At 39.9% G+C, this 18,427-nt stretch overlaps 1 protein-coding gene across 3 annotated transcripts in view; it reads left to right on the plus strand.

Annotated features, from left to right (window-relative positions):
• The first annotated feature begins 6,670 nt into the window (after window positions 1-6,670).
• Window positions 6,671-18,427, plus strand: part of RBL2 (RB transcriptional corepressor like 2) — a 49,364-nt gene continuing 37,607 nt past the window's right edge. The window contains exons 1-4 of one of the 3 annotated variants that reach the window (XM_028091551.2): window positions 6,671-7,004; window positions 9,544-9,674; window positions 11,958-12,158; window positions 15,652-15,716. In XM_028091551.2, the coding sequence (XP_027947352.1) occupies window positions 6,765-7,004; window positions 9,544-9,674; window positions 11,958-12,158; window positions 15,652-15,716 (637 nt within the window). In that variant the 5' untranslated portion in view covers window positions 6,671-6,764. Of the gene's footprint in view, window positions 7,005-7,859; window positions 7,962-9,543; window positions 9,675-11,957; window positions 12,159-15,651; window positions 15,717-18,190; window positions 18,290-18,427 lie in introns of those variants that run through there. The other 2 variants (XM_028091559.2, XM_088027375.1) reach the window with 2 other exon arrangements.

The following is an 18,427-nucleotide window of genomic DNA, read 5'->3' on the forward strand; positions in this document are numbered from 1 at the left end:
CCGTACTGTACATTATATCCCCAGGACTCATTTATTTGATAACTGGAAGTTTGTACCTTTTGTCCACCTTCATCCATTTTGCCCACTCCCTACCCCCTGCTTCTGGCAACCACCAATTTTTCTTTGTATTTATGAGTTTGTTTGTTTTTAGATTTCACATATAAATGAGATCATACAGTATTTGTCTTTCTCTGTCTGACTTATTTTACTTAGCATAATGCCCTTAAGGTCCATTCATGTTGTTGCAAATGGCAAGATTTCCTTCTTTTTACAGCTGAATAATATTCCATTTTATATGTACATATACATTATCTTTATCCATTCATCCACTGATGAACACTTAGGTTGTTTCCACGTCTTGACTATTGTGATTAATGCTGCAATGAACATGGGGGTGCAGATATCTCTTCAAGATCCTGATTCCAATTCCTTTGGATAAATACCCAGAAATGGGATTGTTGAATTATTTGGTAATTTTTTTTTTTTTAATGTAGACTCCACACACAGCATGGAGCCCAATGCAGGGCTTGAACTCACAACCCCGAGATCAAAACCTGAGCAGAGATCAAGAGCCAGGTGCCTGACTGAGCCACCCAGGAGCCCTTGGTAATTCTAGTTTCAATTTTTTTAAGGAACTTCCATACTGTTTACCAAAGCAACTGCACAATTTTACCTTCCCACCAAAGTGTGCAAGGCTTTCCTTCTCTCCACATCCTCACACTTGTTATTTCTTATCTTTTTAAGAATAGTGATTCTAACAGGCATGAAGTGGTATCTTGTGATTTTGATTTGCACGTCCCTGATAATTAATGATGTCAAGCACCTTTTAATATATCTGTTGGCCATCTGTATGTCCTCTTTGGAAAAATTCTATTCAGATCCTCCATTTTTTACTGGAATTGTTTGTTTCTATTGAATTGTATGAGTTCTTTATATACTTTGGATATTAATCCCCTATCAGATATATGATTTGCTAATATTTTCTCCCATTCTGTAGTTTCCCTTTTATTTTGTTGATAATTTTTTTTTTTTGCTATACAGAAGGCTTTTAGTTTGTCATAGTCCCACTTACTTATTTTTGCTTTTGTTATCTTTGCTTGTAGCATCAAATCCAGAAAATCATTGCCAAGACCAATGTTGAGGTGCTTATTGCCTTTGTTTTCTTCTAGGAGTTTTACGTTTTCAAGTCCTATGTCCAAGTCTTTACTACACTTTAAGTTGATTTTTGTATATGTGTGGGTTTATTTCTGGGCTTTTAATTTTGTTCCAGTGATCCATGTGTCTGTTTTTATGCCAATGCCATACTGTTTTGATTACCATAGCTTTGTAGTATAGTTTGAAATTAGGAAATGTGATGCCTCCAACTTTGCTCTTCTTTTTCAAGGTTGCTTCCGCTTTTTGGGGTCTTCTGTGGTCAAGATTGATTTCTTAAACTCGGTCATTCATGTCCATGCCCTCCACTCAAAGCAAGACCCTCACTCATGCCCTGTCGGTCATTAACTTGACACACACTCCCAGGCACCTCTGGTACTTTGTTTGCAAGCACTCCTCCCCCTAACAAAAGAAAGGAGAGAGAGGGGCACCTGGGTGGCTCAGTTGGTTAAGCGGCTGCCTTCGGCTCAGGTCATGATCCTGGGGTCCTGGGATCGAGCCCCACGTCCAGCTCCTTGCTCAGCGGAGAGCCTGCTTCTCCCTCTCCCTCTGCCTGCCACTCTGCCTACTTATGCTCTCTCTCTATCTCTCTGTCAAATAAATAAATAAAATCTTTAAAAAAAAAAAAGGAGGGCGCCTCGGTGGCTCAGTTGGTTAAGCGACTGCCTTCGGCTCAGGTCATGATCCTGGAGTCCCGGGATCGAGTCCCGCATCGGGCTCCCTGCTCGGCGGGGAGTCTGCTTCTCCCTCTGACCCTCTTCCCTCTCGTGCTCTCTATCTCTCATTCTCTCTCTCTCAAATAAAAAAAAAAAAAGGAGAAAACGTGTTATTGGCAGGTCACGTGGTGACCTCAGTGAAAAGAAACATCTTATAGCCTGAATTCAAGAAGGAAGATAAAAATAGACAAAGCATTTTTTTTAATTTTGCAGTTAAATTACTGATGGAATGTCATAAATGAGAGAAAAAATGTTATTCACAAATTAGACAGAGCGCCTTAAAACTCAACAGTACAAAGCAGTTGAAGGTATGCTGCCCAATACCTACTCCAACAGACCTCGTGGGCATTATCATAAGGCAATGATGGTTTATAATAGCAATTGTTTATAATTATTTTTTTAATATTTTATTTATTCATTTGAGAAAGAGAGAGCACAAGCAAGGGGAGAGGCAGAGGGAGCAGGAGAAACAGACTCCCCACTGAGCTGGGAGCCCGACATGGGGCTAGATCCCAGGACCTGGAGATCAGGACGTGAGCTGAAATCGAGTTGGCTCCTTAATTGACTGAGCCCCCCAGGTGCCCCTCAATCTAGCTAATTTTTGTAGTTTATACTGTGAATTGAATTTTCAGCAGGCAGATTCTCATTCACAATAGGGAAAGCTGGTTTGAGGGGCTTATAGTATCAGTCCATAGGAACACGGATGCCTGACTAGAATTAATCACAGATAAAACGCTAGTTAACCCAGGTCTCAAGAAGAAACTCCTCACAGGGCGCCCGGGTGGCTCAGTTGGCTAAGTGGCTGCCTCCAGTTCAGGTCATGATCCTGGAGTCTCGGGATCGAGTCCCGCATCGGGCTCTCTGCTCAGCAGGGAGCCTGCTTCTCCCTCTGACCGTCTTCCGTCTCTTGTTCTGTATCTCTCGTTCTCTCTCTCTCAAATAAATAAATAAAATCTTAATAAAAAAAAAGACTCCTCACGTACCACGTGAAATATACATTAGTCTCAGCTTTGCCCGAGTCGATAGCGCCCTCAACTGGCTTTTGCTGGTATCAACACCTCTTTCTTTGATTAATTGTGGGAGACACATAAACAAATTGGAACACAAGTTGAAGCCACAGTAGCCATAAAAGCCATCTGATCACTCATCTGAAAGGAATACAACACTTATAGCTTCATGATCATAGGAAATAAATTTAAAATTGTTTTTTAAATTTAAGAATAATGACATTCTATCAGTTTCGGGTGTATATTGCCGTGATTCGATATTTTTATACATTATGAAATAATCCTCATGATAAGTCTAGTTACCATCTGCCAGTGTACAAAGTTATTAGAATATTATTGACTCTATTCCCTATGCGGTACATTACATCCCTATGACTTATTTTATTTTATAACTGGAAGTTTGTACCACTTATTCCTCAAACGTAAATTTCATTGGGGGTGGGAATGTGAAATGATAGAGCTACTTTAGAAAAAAAAATTGACAGTTTCTTATAAAGTTTAACATTTACCATGTAACCCAGTAATACCGCTCCGCCTTCATCTGCTAGACTTCTCCCTGTGTGCCCATGGGCCTTTCCTCAGTCTGCACATGTGACTTTCTTATGAGGCCACACATTTATGACTTCATTTAACCTTAAGTACCTACTAAAAGCCCTATCTGCAGATACAATCACACTGGGGATTAGGACTTCAACATATGAATTTGGGGAGGATACAAACATTCAGTCCACAGCACACTCCTAGGTGTTGACCCAAGAGTAATGAAAAACTTACGTTATGCAAAAACATTTACATAAATGTGATGGTAGCTTTTCTCACAATCGCCCCAAACTGTAAACAACCAAGATATCTTCAACTGTTGAATGGATAAATAAATGTTGGGACACTCATACAATAGAATATTACTTATCAATAAAAAGGAACAAGCTACGGGCACATGGATGAATCTGAAAGGCATTATACTAAGTTGAAAGAAGCCAGAATCAAGGGCTACATATTGTATGATGACACTTATGTGACATTTTGGAAAAGAGGACAAACTATGGGGCCAGAAAATTGGTCCATGGTTGCCAGAGGGTATATAATGAGGGGCTTACTAACAAGGGGCACTAGGAAATTTTTCAGGTGATAGAAATGTTCTATAGTGTGATTGTGGTGAATATAACTATATGTATTTGTCAAAATTCATAGAACTGTACACTTACAAGAGTAAATTTTACCGCACGCAAATTACACCTCGATGAATCTGACATAAAAGAATAAAAAGAAGGATACTTGAAAAAATTCATTTGTATATACGTTTTTGCTGAAAGAAAATAGGAAAGGAATCCATAAAGAACTTTTGAGCACAAAACTTATCAGGATAAAATTTTGTTGGAGTGGAACAGGAATATGAGGTAAAGGAGAGAAAGGTAGGATATAAAATTTCTAATTGTTAAACCAAAGTTTTGTCATGGATTTTTAAAATGGATGACAATGAGTATCAAATTGTTATGAGTCCATTGGATATAGGCTAGTAACAGTTTTGTTTTTAAAGGTTCATAGTTGCATGTTGGATATTACACCTGATCAAACTTTTAATGAAAAGTTTGAGGTGTCAACTTTAAAATATGCTAGAAGGTAGTTCTTTTAGGGAGACATGACCAAAAAGTTTCAAGACCACTGTGTTTTGTTTTGCTTTGTTTTGTTTTGTTTTTTGTCTTATAAAAGTTTATGTGAAGATTCACAGTTAAGCTTTGACATTCTATTGGGCTATCATATCACAACAGGGTAAGGATTTTACACATGCAAAATTGAGGCTCGTATAAAAACAGTTGATAGATAGCTTGTCTTATTCATAGGAGTTTGATTATTTTTTCGTTTTCTTTTTTTCTTTTTTTATCTAGGCTCCACGCACAGTGTGGAGCCCAACTCGGGGCTCAAACTTATGACCCTGAGATCAAGGCCTGAGCCGAAATCCAGAGTCGGATGCTTAACCGACTAAGCCACCCAGGCACCCCAGTGTTTGATTATTTATTGCTGCATAACAAGTCATTCTAAAACTTTGTTTCTTGAAAGAATAATAATCATTTCTTTTGCCCACAAATCTGCAGTTGGGCCAGAATCGGTGGCAAGGTTCATCTCTGCTCCATACAGCATTAGCTGGAACAGCTTGATGGAAGGCTGGAGGATCTGCTTCCAAACTGGCTCATTCAGTATAGCTGGGGCTGAGGGTCAGGGGCCTCAGATCCTATGCAAATGGTCAGAACTGCGGAACTCTCCTTCAAACCTCTGTAGTAAGAGATGACCAAACCATATAGCACAGCTTCTAGCAGCACAAGGCTGTGCCCTAGGATGACTGCAGCCCTGCATTAAAATGCCTGTCTGAGAAAACTCAAGGCTGCCAGAATTTACCTTTAGCCAACACCTGATGATAGACCCCAGACCCCCCTTTCTTATAGCATTTACCCAAAACGGCTTCCAATGGTGACTCCCTCTGTCCCTTTGAGATGTGTATGTATCTCCTGCAATTTGAAGTGTCTTTCTCAATGATCTGAAAGCCACATAGGGCCTCTGTCTCCTAGTCTCTGTAGGAAGATAGAATCCTAACTTCAATAAATTGCCTGCTAGTAGATACAGCTGGCCTGATCACATTGAGACTCACCAACCCTCTGTAATTTTTTGGTTGAGCGCCACTCTCTCCCATCTCTAGTCCTTCATTCTCCCTTTAAGTCATCCCATCACCTCTGCACAGATTGGAGTGGAGCTCAGTTCCTTCACTTATGGTCACTAGTGTCTGAATCAAATCTGTTTTCACCCCTTTAACTAATGCCCAGCTTTGTCTACCATCGATAATATGCTGCTCCAAGTAACCTGGGTTTCCTCACAGTATGGTGGCTGGGTTCAAAGGGTCACTGAAGAGAGAAGGAAGTGACCCCCTGGCAATCAGCAATACATTACTGGTTCTTCAAACACAAAAATGTTTTATACTGTACCCACTTATAAGTCAAAGAGGATTGTTATTAAAGTGATTCAAGTCTGAAAGAGAAAGCAAAATAAAAATGAAGGAATAAAGTTAAGCCAATTGAGGATAGTACAAAAGTATCACTTAAAGTGAAGGTAAATTTGCCCTTTGGGAAATAAAATAATTACTGCTTAAAAAAAAATCCAATATTTATTTGAAAGGCTCACATAAAATTATTATTATTTTTTTAAGATTTTATTTATTTATTTGAGAGAGAGAGAGAATGAGAGATAGAGAGCACGAGAGGGGAGAGGGTCAGAGGGAGAAGCAGACTCCCTGCTGAGCAGGGAGCCCGATGCGGGACTCGATCCCGGGACTCCAGGATCATGACCTGAGCCGAAGGCAGTCGCTTAACCAACTGAGCCACCCAGGCGCCCCTCACATAAAATTAAAACATAGGAAAGAACGAGAAATTAGGAGCGATGCGGAAATTCAAACTTAGGCAGACAGTCCCTTGCTTGCTATTGTTCTTATTTTAGACATAAGGACATTCAGATAATGAGTATTAATTTTGGAGCTACCTTGGATACGAAACCATCACAAGTCAATGTTTTTGGGGTGTTTTCTCTTCCATACAGCGCTGCCGAATGGTCCCGCCACGGGGACGTAGTTAAAACGTAGCAAAGCCGCTTTTATTTTAGCCCAAGGAACACTACGTGGGTTGATTTTTTTGAAAATGAGGTTTTTGACCCGCGTGGGCCCCCGGCTCGGACTACATTTCCCATCAGGCCACGCTCGGAACTACGGGTGCCTATATGAGGTCTAGCTTCCTTGGTGGCGGCGCAGTCGCCGTGCGGACGGCCGACGGGCGGGCGCTTCGCGGTTTGAATGGCTGCGGGCTCGGGCCCTCAGCTCACCTGAGGACCGGCCGCCCAGGGGTGCGCTATGCCTTCGGGAGGCGACCAGTCGCCGCCGCCCCCGCCTCCTCCTCCGGCGGCGGCAGCCTCGGATGAGGAGGAGGAAGACGACGGGGAGGCGGAGGACGCCGCGCAGCCGGCGCGGTCGCCGGCCCCTCAGACCCAGCAGCGGTTCGACGAGCTGTGCAGCCGCCTAAACATGGACGAGGCGGCGCGGGCCGAGGCCTGGGACAGCTACCGCAACATGAGCGAGAGCTACACGCTGGAGGTGCGCCCGGGGGAGGAGAGGAGGGGCTTTCCGGGCCTAGTCGTCGCGCCCCGCCGCGGAAATGGGGCTCCTCCCCTCCCCGGGTCGAGCGCCCTGCAGGGACCCTCGGGCAGGCCCCGGGTCTCCGGTCCCCAGCCTGCAGAGCGGTGGGAATCCTCCCCGGGCACCTTGGTCCTGGAGACCTGGCTTTCGGAAAGCCCTTAGCGGCCCTGCAAGTGAACGCCGTCTCGCAGCTGTTCCCTTTCGGGTTCCGAGTGGGGAACACCTCTTGCCCTAAAGTGGCAGCGCGAGGCTGAGGTCGTGCTGGGGTCACGATTGCAAAAATACAACCACCTTGTTGGCAGAATGAACAGGTGCAGTTGTTGAGACCGTGAGGAGAAGGGGAGGGGACTTGGCTGTGCTCCCACGGAGATTAGCCCGATTTTAGCGCCTCGGTTGCCAGGCTGCTCCTTCAGTTCTTTTCCTGCTGTACCAAATTGCCTTTGTCCCGGCACTGCATCCGTAGAGCCAACGCGTCGTTAAGTTTCGGGCTGTATTTGTGTGTAAACTAGGGCGAATCTTCCTGAGGGCAGATGAAACGGGCTTTCTGCCTACCTGCACTTGGATAAATGCCCCCCCCCCCATTTGTCCCTAGGAAGTCCGGACTGCGACGACCTTGAGGACGTTTTGGTCACCCCAGACGTTGCACAGGACTCTATAGCCGCTGTGATTTAGGCATGTTATGTCCCTTTCTTCGGACGGGGCTTGCAGATGAGGAAAATGGCCATTCTAGCCAGTGAGGCTCAACTCTGTAGGCACCTCCCCTTTGTGGACCAATGGGAAGTGACACGGAAGTCTGGATTGTTTATCAGCTGTTTGCTTGTGTGTGGCATTAAACAGGCGGCCATAGGATTTTCTTAAGTTGTTTTACAGTTTGTGGAAAGAGCGGGGCAAATAGAATGGGAAGGCCTAACCAAGGTATTGTTTAATTATAATAATAGGGTGTTTTTGCCTGCATGTAACTCACTAAGGCTACTATTTATTCTTGCATTAATAGAATCTTATTTCAATTCCTTCTCCCTGTAGTTACATCTACAGGGTGGGGGGAAAGGCTAGTAATATGGTGGCTTTAGAACTTGACAGACCTAGGTGACTTTGGGCAATTTACTTAACCACTCCAAAACTCAATTTTGTGATATGTAAATTTGAGATATTTGTACCTACATCAGCCTTGTTCTGAAGGTTTAATCAGGTAATGTGTAGTTTCTTGCACATAAGGCAGTCATGGACAGTGCTTGTGCTTGAGAGTTTACCAAGCTCCTTCCTATGCTTAGGTGATGTGGCCGAATAGGCCACATTCCTATTTATTTCTCAGTGGTTCTGTGGTCAGTGGTTCCAGTGGTTCTTTGGTGATGGGCATAAGTGTTTCCAAATAAGCTTTTATTTTGTCCTCAGGATAATCTTTTAAATTGGATAGAACAAGTATTAGCATCATACAGCTGAGGTATTTCAACCCATAGGGATTAAGTTGTATGAAGTCCAGTGTTACATAAGCAAGTGACAAACAATTGATGGTTAGTAAATTATTTTTGAAAACACATGTTTAATTCCTCAGTTTTTTAAAGACTTGGATTTCAGATTCTTAGCTCAGTTTACCCAATGAATGAATGAATACTCATTTATCAAATACTTCTTTATTACCTCTTCTTTGCCAGATACTGTTGTAGTTGATGGGGACAGAGCAGCGAACAAAACTTAAAAATCTCTGCCCTTGTGGAGCTTGTAATCGGGTATGCTGTAAGATAACATAGGATGTCAGTCTCATGGAAGTGTACAATGGAAAATAAGACTCATGATATTTTTAAGAAGATTTTATTTGAGAGAGAAAGAGAGAGAGACAGATAGCAACAGAGATAGCGAGAGAGAGAGAGAGAGAGAGAGAAGGAGCAGGGAGGAGAGGGAGAAGCAGACTCCCCGCTGAGCAGGCAGCCTGATGCAGGGCTTGATGCGGGGCTCGATCCCAGGACCCTGAGATCATGACCTGAGCCGAAGGCAGACACTTAACTGACTGAGCCACCCGGACGTCCCTCATATGATATTTAATACAGAGTATTGGTTATAGAATTTTATCTTTTGATTTCTTGTATTTTCTGTGCTTTATTCTTGTAACTCATTTCATTCTCACAGCCTTCAGATAAGAAAATTGAGTCTCTGTGACTGTTAATTGTCCCACACTGGGACACCCAGGGCATGTATGCTGAGAGAGTGAACCAGGTAGAATCTTTATTGCCCTTTATGATCTTGCAAGTAACATAGCATCATTTTCACCTATGCTATGAGTTGAGACAGTTGAAAATGAGGGAGCAGAACACAGATTCCTCTCTCTCAGTGTGAAAATGTCAATGTCAGAGTATAAGGAGCACATGGGATAGAGCCGTCATTGAAAATACAGTTTCCCACAAACATAAAAATAGTGCCTTCCATTTAATCTAAAAAGTTTATTATATTGAAATGTTTACATAGCTCATTAGCTAAAACTCAATTTTCTTTTATTTTACAGGGAAATGATCTTCACTGGTTAGCATGTGCCTTATATGTGGCTTGCAGAAAATCTGTGCCAACTGTAAGCAAAGGGACAGTTGAAGGAAACTATGTATCTTTAACTAGAATCCTGCGATGTTCAGAGCAGAGGTAACTGTCAGAGTTTGAAAGGTAGAATGTGACGAATATGAAAGCTCAAAAATCATACTGATAGTAAGAATTCTGTCATCATTTCCCAGGCGTTTGTACCTATAGAGTGCTGAGTTTAGAAACTAGGTCATGGTTTTCCTTTAGCACATCTAAGTATCTATTATGTTTTACTCTTTAGTGAAAAGTACTGAAATTTTAATGTATTAGGCATTTGTATGAAGATTTTACTATTAAAGGTTATGACTTACTATTGTGCAGAATTGGCAGAATTCTAAATAAGGCTATTGAAAACTTCAGGATATACTCTAAATTATAAAGGTAAATAAAATAGGGTACTAAACTTAAAACTACAGGCACAGGATTTGTATTTTAATATATGGAATGTGTAAAGACTTCCCCATTTCCTGTTTGGGGGGGATAAGCAACACTGTTACAATCAATTATTGAAAGGGTCAAATACTGTTTTAAAGAAGAGGCAAAAATTGCTTTTTCTATTTGTTGTGTAATTGAATTGATTATATTTATAATTTGTGCCTTTTGGGTGAATTTTCTTTTATGGCTTATTAAAGATTGGTGGAAAAAGAGTATTTGGCACTTTGTGGGGGAGAATACCACAGTCAAAATTTATGTACCTAATGGCTTAAAACATTGCTTACTATTAAAATAACAAGAGATGTACTATTTTAGCTGTAGCCTATTTATTAACCTTGAACTCCATCCCAAGTTATATTTAGGCCTAAGAACAAGAGACAGTGCATAAAGAGTTGAACCCCTGAGCTGTAAACCTGCAGAAGTGCAAAAGTGTAATCGTTACGGAGAAGAAAAGGGGAGGCAGAGTAATCCAGTTAAGTGACGGATGAGGAACTTTAGAAGCAAAGGCCAAATTATGGAATCATCATCATAAACCGTAGTAAATCGAACTTATCCAACATTTTAATGCAAGTAATACAGTCCTAGACTTCAGTTGTATTTCCATTTCAGAAATTCAGTTTCTATCTTTAAATTTTTACCTTTGAGTTCAGATTATTTACTTTTCTGCCATAACGAACTAAAATGGGTTAAAAACAAAGTATGTCGGGCAAAGATATTTATAATGTGTATAACTGACAAAAGATCAGTATCCAGAATTATATAAAGAGCTACTAACAAATGGTTGCATGATTGACAAACAGCTACTAAACAAGGGGTAAAGAATGTGGTTTCCCAAAAGTCAGAACTCACATAGCTAATAGATATATGTAAAGATGTTCAATTTCACTAGTAACCAAGGAAGTTCAAATTAAAAACAAGGTATCTGTCATTCTCATCAGATTGGGGAAATTTGAAATCTGATAAAACCAGCTTTGGTCATTATGTGGGGAAATGGGAACTCTGTATTGCTGGTGTACCTTGGTGAGAGTATAAATTGGCATGGCCACTTGAATGGGAAATTTGACAATATCTTGTAAACTTGAAGATGCACAGTCTCTAACTCAGCAATTCTACTTCTTGGTGTCCCTAAAGAAGCTCTTACATCCAAGTACAAGAATGTGTTGTTACAGCATTTTTTTGTCATAAAGTAAAATTAGAAACCTCAATTTTCATTGGTTGGGGAATGAATGCAAAAAGTCATGGTAGTTCATATGAAGGAATATTTTTAACAATTAAAATGAAAGAGATCTGCATGTATCAATGTTAATCTCAGAAACATTGAATGAAAAAGCAAGTTGCAGAATGCTACTTACTGTATGATACAATTTATGTAAAATCTTAAAGCCACACACATAAAAGATAGTACTTACTGTTTATGGATACATATAGATCCATATAGTAGGTACACTAAGTAGTAAGTATTATAACACAGATTCAGACTAACTTTAGAATGGTGGTTATCTTTGGGGAGGCAGAGGGGGGCATGGGTTTGGGGAAGAGTACAAATGGGCATTTGGCTGTTTTTGTAGAACCTGAAGCAAACATGGCAAAATCTATTCAATATGTTAATGTTTGTTAAATGGGGCAGTTGGGTACTTAAGTGTTGGTTACATTACTCTGATTAATTATTTTGTATTTTTATATTTTTCATAATTAAAAAAGTAAAACCCTCTGGTAATCTCAGAAGAATAGATTAGGAAAATCAGAGAAATAAACCAATCTGTAAGAGATTAAGCTAGTCAGAGGCATGAATTGTGATTTTATCACTGTCTGAAAGTAATATAATTTAATGAGTTAAATTTTTGATTTAATTTGTGTACCCTACCTTTGTGTTAATTTTGAAAATATCTCATTTTTTGTTTTTAATATCAGCTTAATTGAATTTTTTAACAAGATGAAGAAGTGGGAAGACATGGCAAATCTACCCCCACATTTCAGAGAACGTACTGAGAGATTAGAAAGAAACTTCACTGTTTCAGCGGTAATTTTTAAGAAATATGAACCCATTTTTCAGGACATTTTTAAATATCCTCAAGAGGAGCAGCCTCGTCAACAGAGAGGAAGAAAACAGCGGTATGTTTTTATATTTGTTAGTCAGGAATATGCTTTTTTTTTTTTTTAATCTGTGCTACAGTTCTGATCCCTCAGTTTATTTTGTTAGTTTGTTTTGTTTCTTTAGAGAGAGAAAGAGTGCATGCACACGAGGTGGGGGGAAGGGCAGAGATAATCTTAGGTAGGCTCCAAGCCCAGCGAGGAGGCCATCGTGGGGCTCAGTCTCACAACCCATGAGATCATGATCTGAGCAGAAATCAAGATTTGGTCACTTAACTGACTGAGCCACCCAGATACCCCTATTGTGCTAGTCTTAAAAAAACAAATGTGATTTCATAAATACACTGTCTTTCCAGTAGCTCTCTTTTAATAATAATTTCTTCTCATTTCATGTTAGCCATGAAGAATTTGGCTTCCTTCATATTGCAAAATGCATGGAGTTATCATTTCTGTAAACTTTCCCTTTTCATTTAAGTACCCAAAAATATAAAAGTCAGATCTTAGATATTTTTGCCAATTGGCCACCTTGGGTATAGAATTTGACTCCTTAATTTTCTGTTATTGGCTATGTTGACTATTTCTATTATTTGACTTTTATGTCCAGCTTAGTAACAGATAATCCCCTCTGAACTGGCTTCTGTATGTATTTTGAAGTTTACGATCAATCAAGAGTAGAGAAACTGGATGCAGGAGAGTAGGGGACCTGAAACGATTATGAATTTGTGCTTTCTGATCATGTCTGCAAAATCTATCAACTTACTCTGGCTCAATGTTTTCCATCTTTCCTGACAGATAAAGGCAATCATGTGATGCACATTCTCTACCTTGATCATGAACGCTTTTTCACAAAGTAAAAATGGAAATTGTTCTTAAACTAGAACTAGAACAATGTTGACAAGAAAAGTCAGGGAAAAGGAGTTATTATAATTGAATGAATAATGTCTGCCTCTCTTTCTTTCTTTTTTTTTTTTTGCCTCTCTTTCAATATAAAATTTTTTCCCAAATTGTGAAGGATGTTTACAGTAAGTGAGGAGCTTTTTTTTTTTTTTAATTTTTATTTATTTATTTGAGAGAGAGAGTGAGCAAGTGAGAGAGAGAAATGGAGCAGGGGCAGAGGGAGAGAGAGAAGCAGATTCCCTCCTGGGCAGGGAGCCCAACATGGGGCTCGATCCCAGGACCCTGGGATCATGACCTGGGCTGAAGGCAGACGCTTAACTGACTCAGCCACCCAGGCATCCCAAGTGAGCAGCTTTTAAAAAATAAAAGAAACTATGTACTTTCTTAGATAGTTGACTCCACTGCTAAGGAAGCAGCTGCTCTAGTTTGCTTGTAGTTTTGGAGAACTATTTCCAAAGTTTGGATAGATGCTTTGTTCTAAGTCTGAACGAGGCTGATGTCATTTACAGGAAGATAGAGAATATCTTCTTTCTTTGGAGTGTTGTAGAAAATGATTTTAGATTGCACTTGCTTTGATAATTTGGTAGTGTATGTATACTACCTAATTATAGTTAAGAAAATTGTAAGATAACTTTATTTTAAAAATTTTACATTTAGATCACTCTGTATACATTTATTAGTACTTTTGGTTAATAGTAGTAACATACACCATTTACTGAGCATTTATTATGGGGACTGTTCTAAGATTTAAATCTGTATTACTTCAGTGAATCCTTATGACAACCATATGAGATTTCTGATGTTACAAGTGGAGAAACATACACCCTTGAGAGGTGAAGTAATTTAGTCAGGGTCACACAGTGAGTGTGGAGCTATTGAAATTAGTGGTCTGCTTGCAGAACCCAGATGTTTCACCATGACTCTGTACTACATCTCACATACACTTTGAATATTTGTCACTGGGTGTTTATTGAGAACTTCCTGTGTGAAGTATGTTGTTAAGTATTATATAGGACACAAGTATTTATTTATTTTTGAGAGAGAGAGAGAGAGAGAATCTTAAGCAGGCTCAGTGCTCAGTGCAGAGCCTGACACGGGGCTCAGTCCCACAACTCTTGAGATCATGACCTGAGCTGAAATCAGGAGTTAGATCCTTAACCGACTTAAGCCGCCCAGGCACCCCAAGACACAAGTCTTTAAAAAAAAAAAAACCCAAACCCACAGCCACTGTCTTTTGAGGGCTTACAGTATAGTTGTGGAGAGGAGGCATGTAGAAATGTGAAAGATAACAGAAACATACAACTTCTGAGCCAAAATTAAACCACTGTGCATGAGCCAGTTCACTACGGTTCCATGGAATAAGGAACAGTGGTGGGATTTCGACAGGTGAATTTGGAGATACAGATAGAGCCTTCATTGCATAGGACAAAGAAAGAATACACCAAAGTGGCAAAGTAAGAGGCGTTTGGCCTAGTAGGTTAAATTCTAGGGTTCTCAAGTTAGAGTTTTTAGAGTGGCTTGAGTGTTGAGCTAAAAAGTTTGGCTTTTATCTGGGGAGGCATTAAAACTGAATAGTTCTCATGTGCCTGTGGTAGGGAGGCCACTTCTATTTTGTATTTTTTGATTTTTTAAAGATATTATTTATTTATTTATCTTAGAGCATGCACGAAAATGGGGAGGAGCAGAGGGAGAGAGAATCTCAAGCAGACTCTGCTCTGAGTGTGGAGCCCAATGAGGGGCTTGATCTCACGACCCTGAGATCATGGCCTGCGCCGAAATCAAGAGTCAGACGCTTAACCAACTGAGCCCCCCGGCACCCCGAGAGGCCACTTTTAAAAAGCAGGGCACTGACATTTAATCCTTGCCATGGACTGGTGACTTAAGTACAAAACTATGCCCAAGTAGAATAATCGTTCAGTAGATGAAGAGACTGAGGCACATGGAGAGCAAGTATGCCTTGCGAAGGACAGTGGGGGAACTAAACCTCAGAGCTCTCCTCAGAGCTCCTTGTTGGGGTGTGGAGACCACAGATGTCTTATCTAAACATCGCCAGAGGTTCTGGTAGAAAAGCTAAGAGCTTAAAACAGCTCTGAAACTCTCTTCAGCATACAGCGTTGGCAAAATAGAATGGATCGTCTTAATGATAAAGAATAAAGAATTCTAGGAAGCCCAGAATTTACATTAAATAGTCCTTTTGTGACTTGATGTAATCTGGAATGTCTTTAGGGAGAGAGGGTTTACAGTTCATCAGCTGTGATAAAGGAAAGAAAAAATGAGAGAATAATCTCTCAAGAATATACACTGGTCCGAAAGCAGCATTAGCCTTGCTGATGTCATCCGAAAGAACTGTTGTTACTCATTTTCTACCTTACCTGTCTTGACCTTGAGAACTTTTTATAGTTCTTCAGAATTTTCTTTTTTCTGGGATGAGCTCTTTCCTTGGCTTTGTCCTTACCAGTATTTGGTTGGAGCAGAACTTCTTGCACGTTTTCTGTGTGAAGTGAATCTGCTCTTACTCCCTTTAACTGTGGGTTTGGTGTCTCACCTACTTTATAGTCATTTGTGATGTCTTTTTCAAATGCTTCTGTTATCTCATGACTTTTTTCGTCCCCCAAAGGCGACAGCCCTGTACCGTGTCCGAAGTTTTCCATTTTTGTTGGGTGCTCTTTATATACGCAAAAGGTAAGACAGAGCAATATTTATCTAGGTGTTAGCTTATTTAAATGTTCACATACTACTTTTGTCAACCTGTAATGTGTATCAGGGAAAGATGCTCACTGGAAAATTTCTTAAGGGTTTTAGTCTCAGATTCATTTTTAAGTATTGCCTTTTCATAAAAGTCTTTTGAATTTCTTTATAATGTCCAAAACTTCTTTCGTTAAATGGAAAATCCTTTAATTTTGTTTTTATGTAACATCTTTTCCACTGAAAGCTATTCTTCTGCGTTATGGACTGAAAACACATTAGTGGTCTGTACTGGTATCTTGAGCTGTATTTTTCATGAGCCACGTCTTACTTTGCTTAGGGTGACTGCTCATCCTCAGTATGTGTAGTTCGGATTACTTTTTGCATTTTGTTCAGATAAATATACTTGCTCAAATGCCTTTGGATACAATTTATTTTCTCCCCCTTCTCATCTCCCGTAACTTACCCAAGGTTTGTATTCAGTGAAACATGTTTTGTTTTGTTTTTTTTGGAGGGGTCCTCTCTAAATTTCTATGTAGAAATGATTCTTAGTAATCTCAAAAAGAAAAGAAAGTACAGTTACGTTAATTACACACTATGTAGAATGCCTTTGCTATTAAGAGAACCCAATAAAATACAAAGTTATAATCAAAGAATCATAGAGCGAGAAGGAATTTCATAAATGTAAGAGATTCTCATTATTAGATCAAGTAGCCCAAATTATTTACGTTTAAGATTGGTAACTGAAGCCCAAAAACTAGCTGCTAGAAACAGAGCTAGGATTTGAACCTGCATCTAGCTCTTGGTTTCGTGCCAGATGTGAAGGCCCTCTAGCAAGGATGTGTCACTCCACTGCTCTCGGGGTTTGATGTATCTGATTATAGCTGGTCCTCCGTCGCTAGTTGAGTGAGAGCTCAGCCTTCTTCCCTGAGCTACATGGTTGATTGAAGGTATTATGCTAACTGAAATAAGTCAATCAGAGAAAGGCAATTATATGGTTTCACTCATATGTGGAATATAAGAGGTAGTGCAGAGGATCACAGGGGAAGGGAGGGAAAACCGAATGGGAGGAGGTCAGAGAGGGAGACAAACCATGAGAGACTCTTGACTCTGGGAAACAAACAGAGGGTTGCGGAGGAGAAGGTGGGTGGCAGGATGGGACAGCTGGGTGGTGAGCATTGGGGAGGGCACGTGATGTGATGAGCACTGGGGGTTCTATAAAACTGATGGCTTATTGAACTAATGATGTACTATATGTTGGCTAATTGAATTTAAATAAGAAAAGAAGAGAAAAATCTTTCTTCTGCCAAAAATAAGCTGTTAGTTATTTTGTTTTCCATCACACTGGCATGTTTCTTTAGTGGAGATAAATGTGATATGGTAAGTGGTACAAAATAAAGGCGTAGGAGCATATAAACTGTTCTCATACTGTCACTTGCTGTCACTTTTAGTTTGCCGTGGCTGGTATTATATACAGTATTAATCTTGTCATTCGATTGTGGGCAGGTATAACTGACTTCTGGGATTTTTATCTGTTTTGTTTATGTCTTTTATGGTGTCCGTGTACCTGGGAGTGAATGTGTTTGGTACTACATAAACTATTTACAAAGAATGTTTTGTCCTTATTTACATTTTGGTCTCACTTGATCACCTGGGGTGGCATATTTTTTGTCTCTGCAGTTAACTCAGTGTTTGAGTTTTATTATTCCATCTATAATTTGTTTAATCTGAAGAGTGTCTGACACTCTGATCTTTTATGATTCACTAGGATCTTTTCTAATAGAGTTGTTTAATTCGTTTTATTCATTCTTGATTTAGTTATTTGGAGAGAGTTGTACTCTTCTGTAGCCACCTTTCTCATGACTTCCCTGCAGCATATGGGCAATCCCAGATTATCTCATTCCTGATACATAAGCCAACTTTCTGCCCGTTATCTTTGTTGACTTCCTGTGGCAGTATACACCAGTGACAAGTTTGGGCTTGTCATCATGAAGGGCTTTGTGGCCTGAAGACCAAATCAGTTCCTGTTTTACACTCTCCAGTCTCCTCATTCCTGATAAATAAGCCAACTTCGGAGTTTAAACAAGTTATCTTTATTTGAAAGATAACTTATCTTACAAAGTGAGATTTATTTCTGAAGTCAGGATTTGAAATGTAAAGTATGTCGGGTTGGGACAGTCTTGGAGTTTAAGATTCTGATCTTTAGGGGCCTTTCTGTTTTTTCTTAGAAGTTATAGTGCTGCTGTTTTTTTGTTTTTTTGTTTTTTTTTTCCTTTATGGCAAGTACAAACCAGTGACAAGTTTAGGCTTGTCAATCTGATGGGCTTTGTAGCTTGAAACCAGTAGGTGCCACTTCCTGTTTTACATTTGAGAAACTGAGTATACTTTAATATTAAACATCTTTATAGTGGAACCAGGCAAGTTAGTCTGGTTGTTATCAATGCAAAACTTAACCTATTAATTATCAATTGTCTTTCTGACAACAAAAAAATTTTTCTCTTTAATTCATTTAAGTTGATTTGTTGAATGTTTTCATCTATACAAAAAGAGAGTTATCCTGATATGTGGAGGTAAGTGGTAACTTTATTTGGAGGAAGGGGGGGGAAGCCTGAAACAAAGTTGTGTGTGTGTGTGTGTGTGTGTGTGTGTGTGTGTGTGTGTGTGTGTGTGTGTGTTTGCATGTATTTGGGCAGGCATTACGTGTGAAA

This window comes from Eumetopias jubatus, unplaced genomic scaffold, assembly GCF_037043125.1.
Source record: "Eumetopias jubatus isolate StellerSeaLion01/CBP00866 unplaced genomic scaffold, mEumJub1_p1.0 scaffold_10, whole genome shotgun sequence".
NCBI lineage: Eukaryota > Metazoa > Chordata > Mammalia > Carnivora > Otariidae > Eumetopias > Eumetopias jubatus.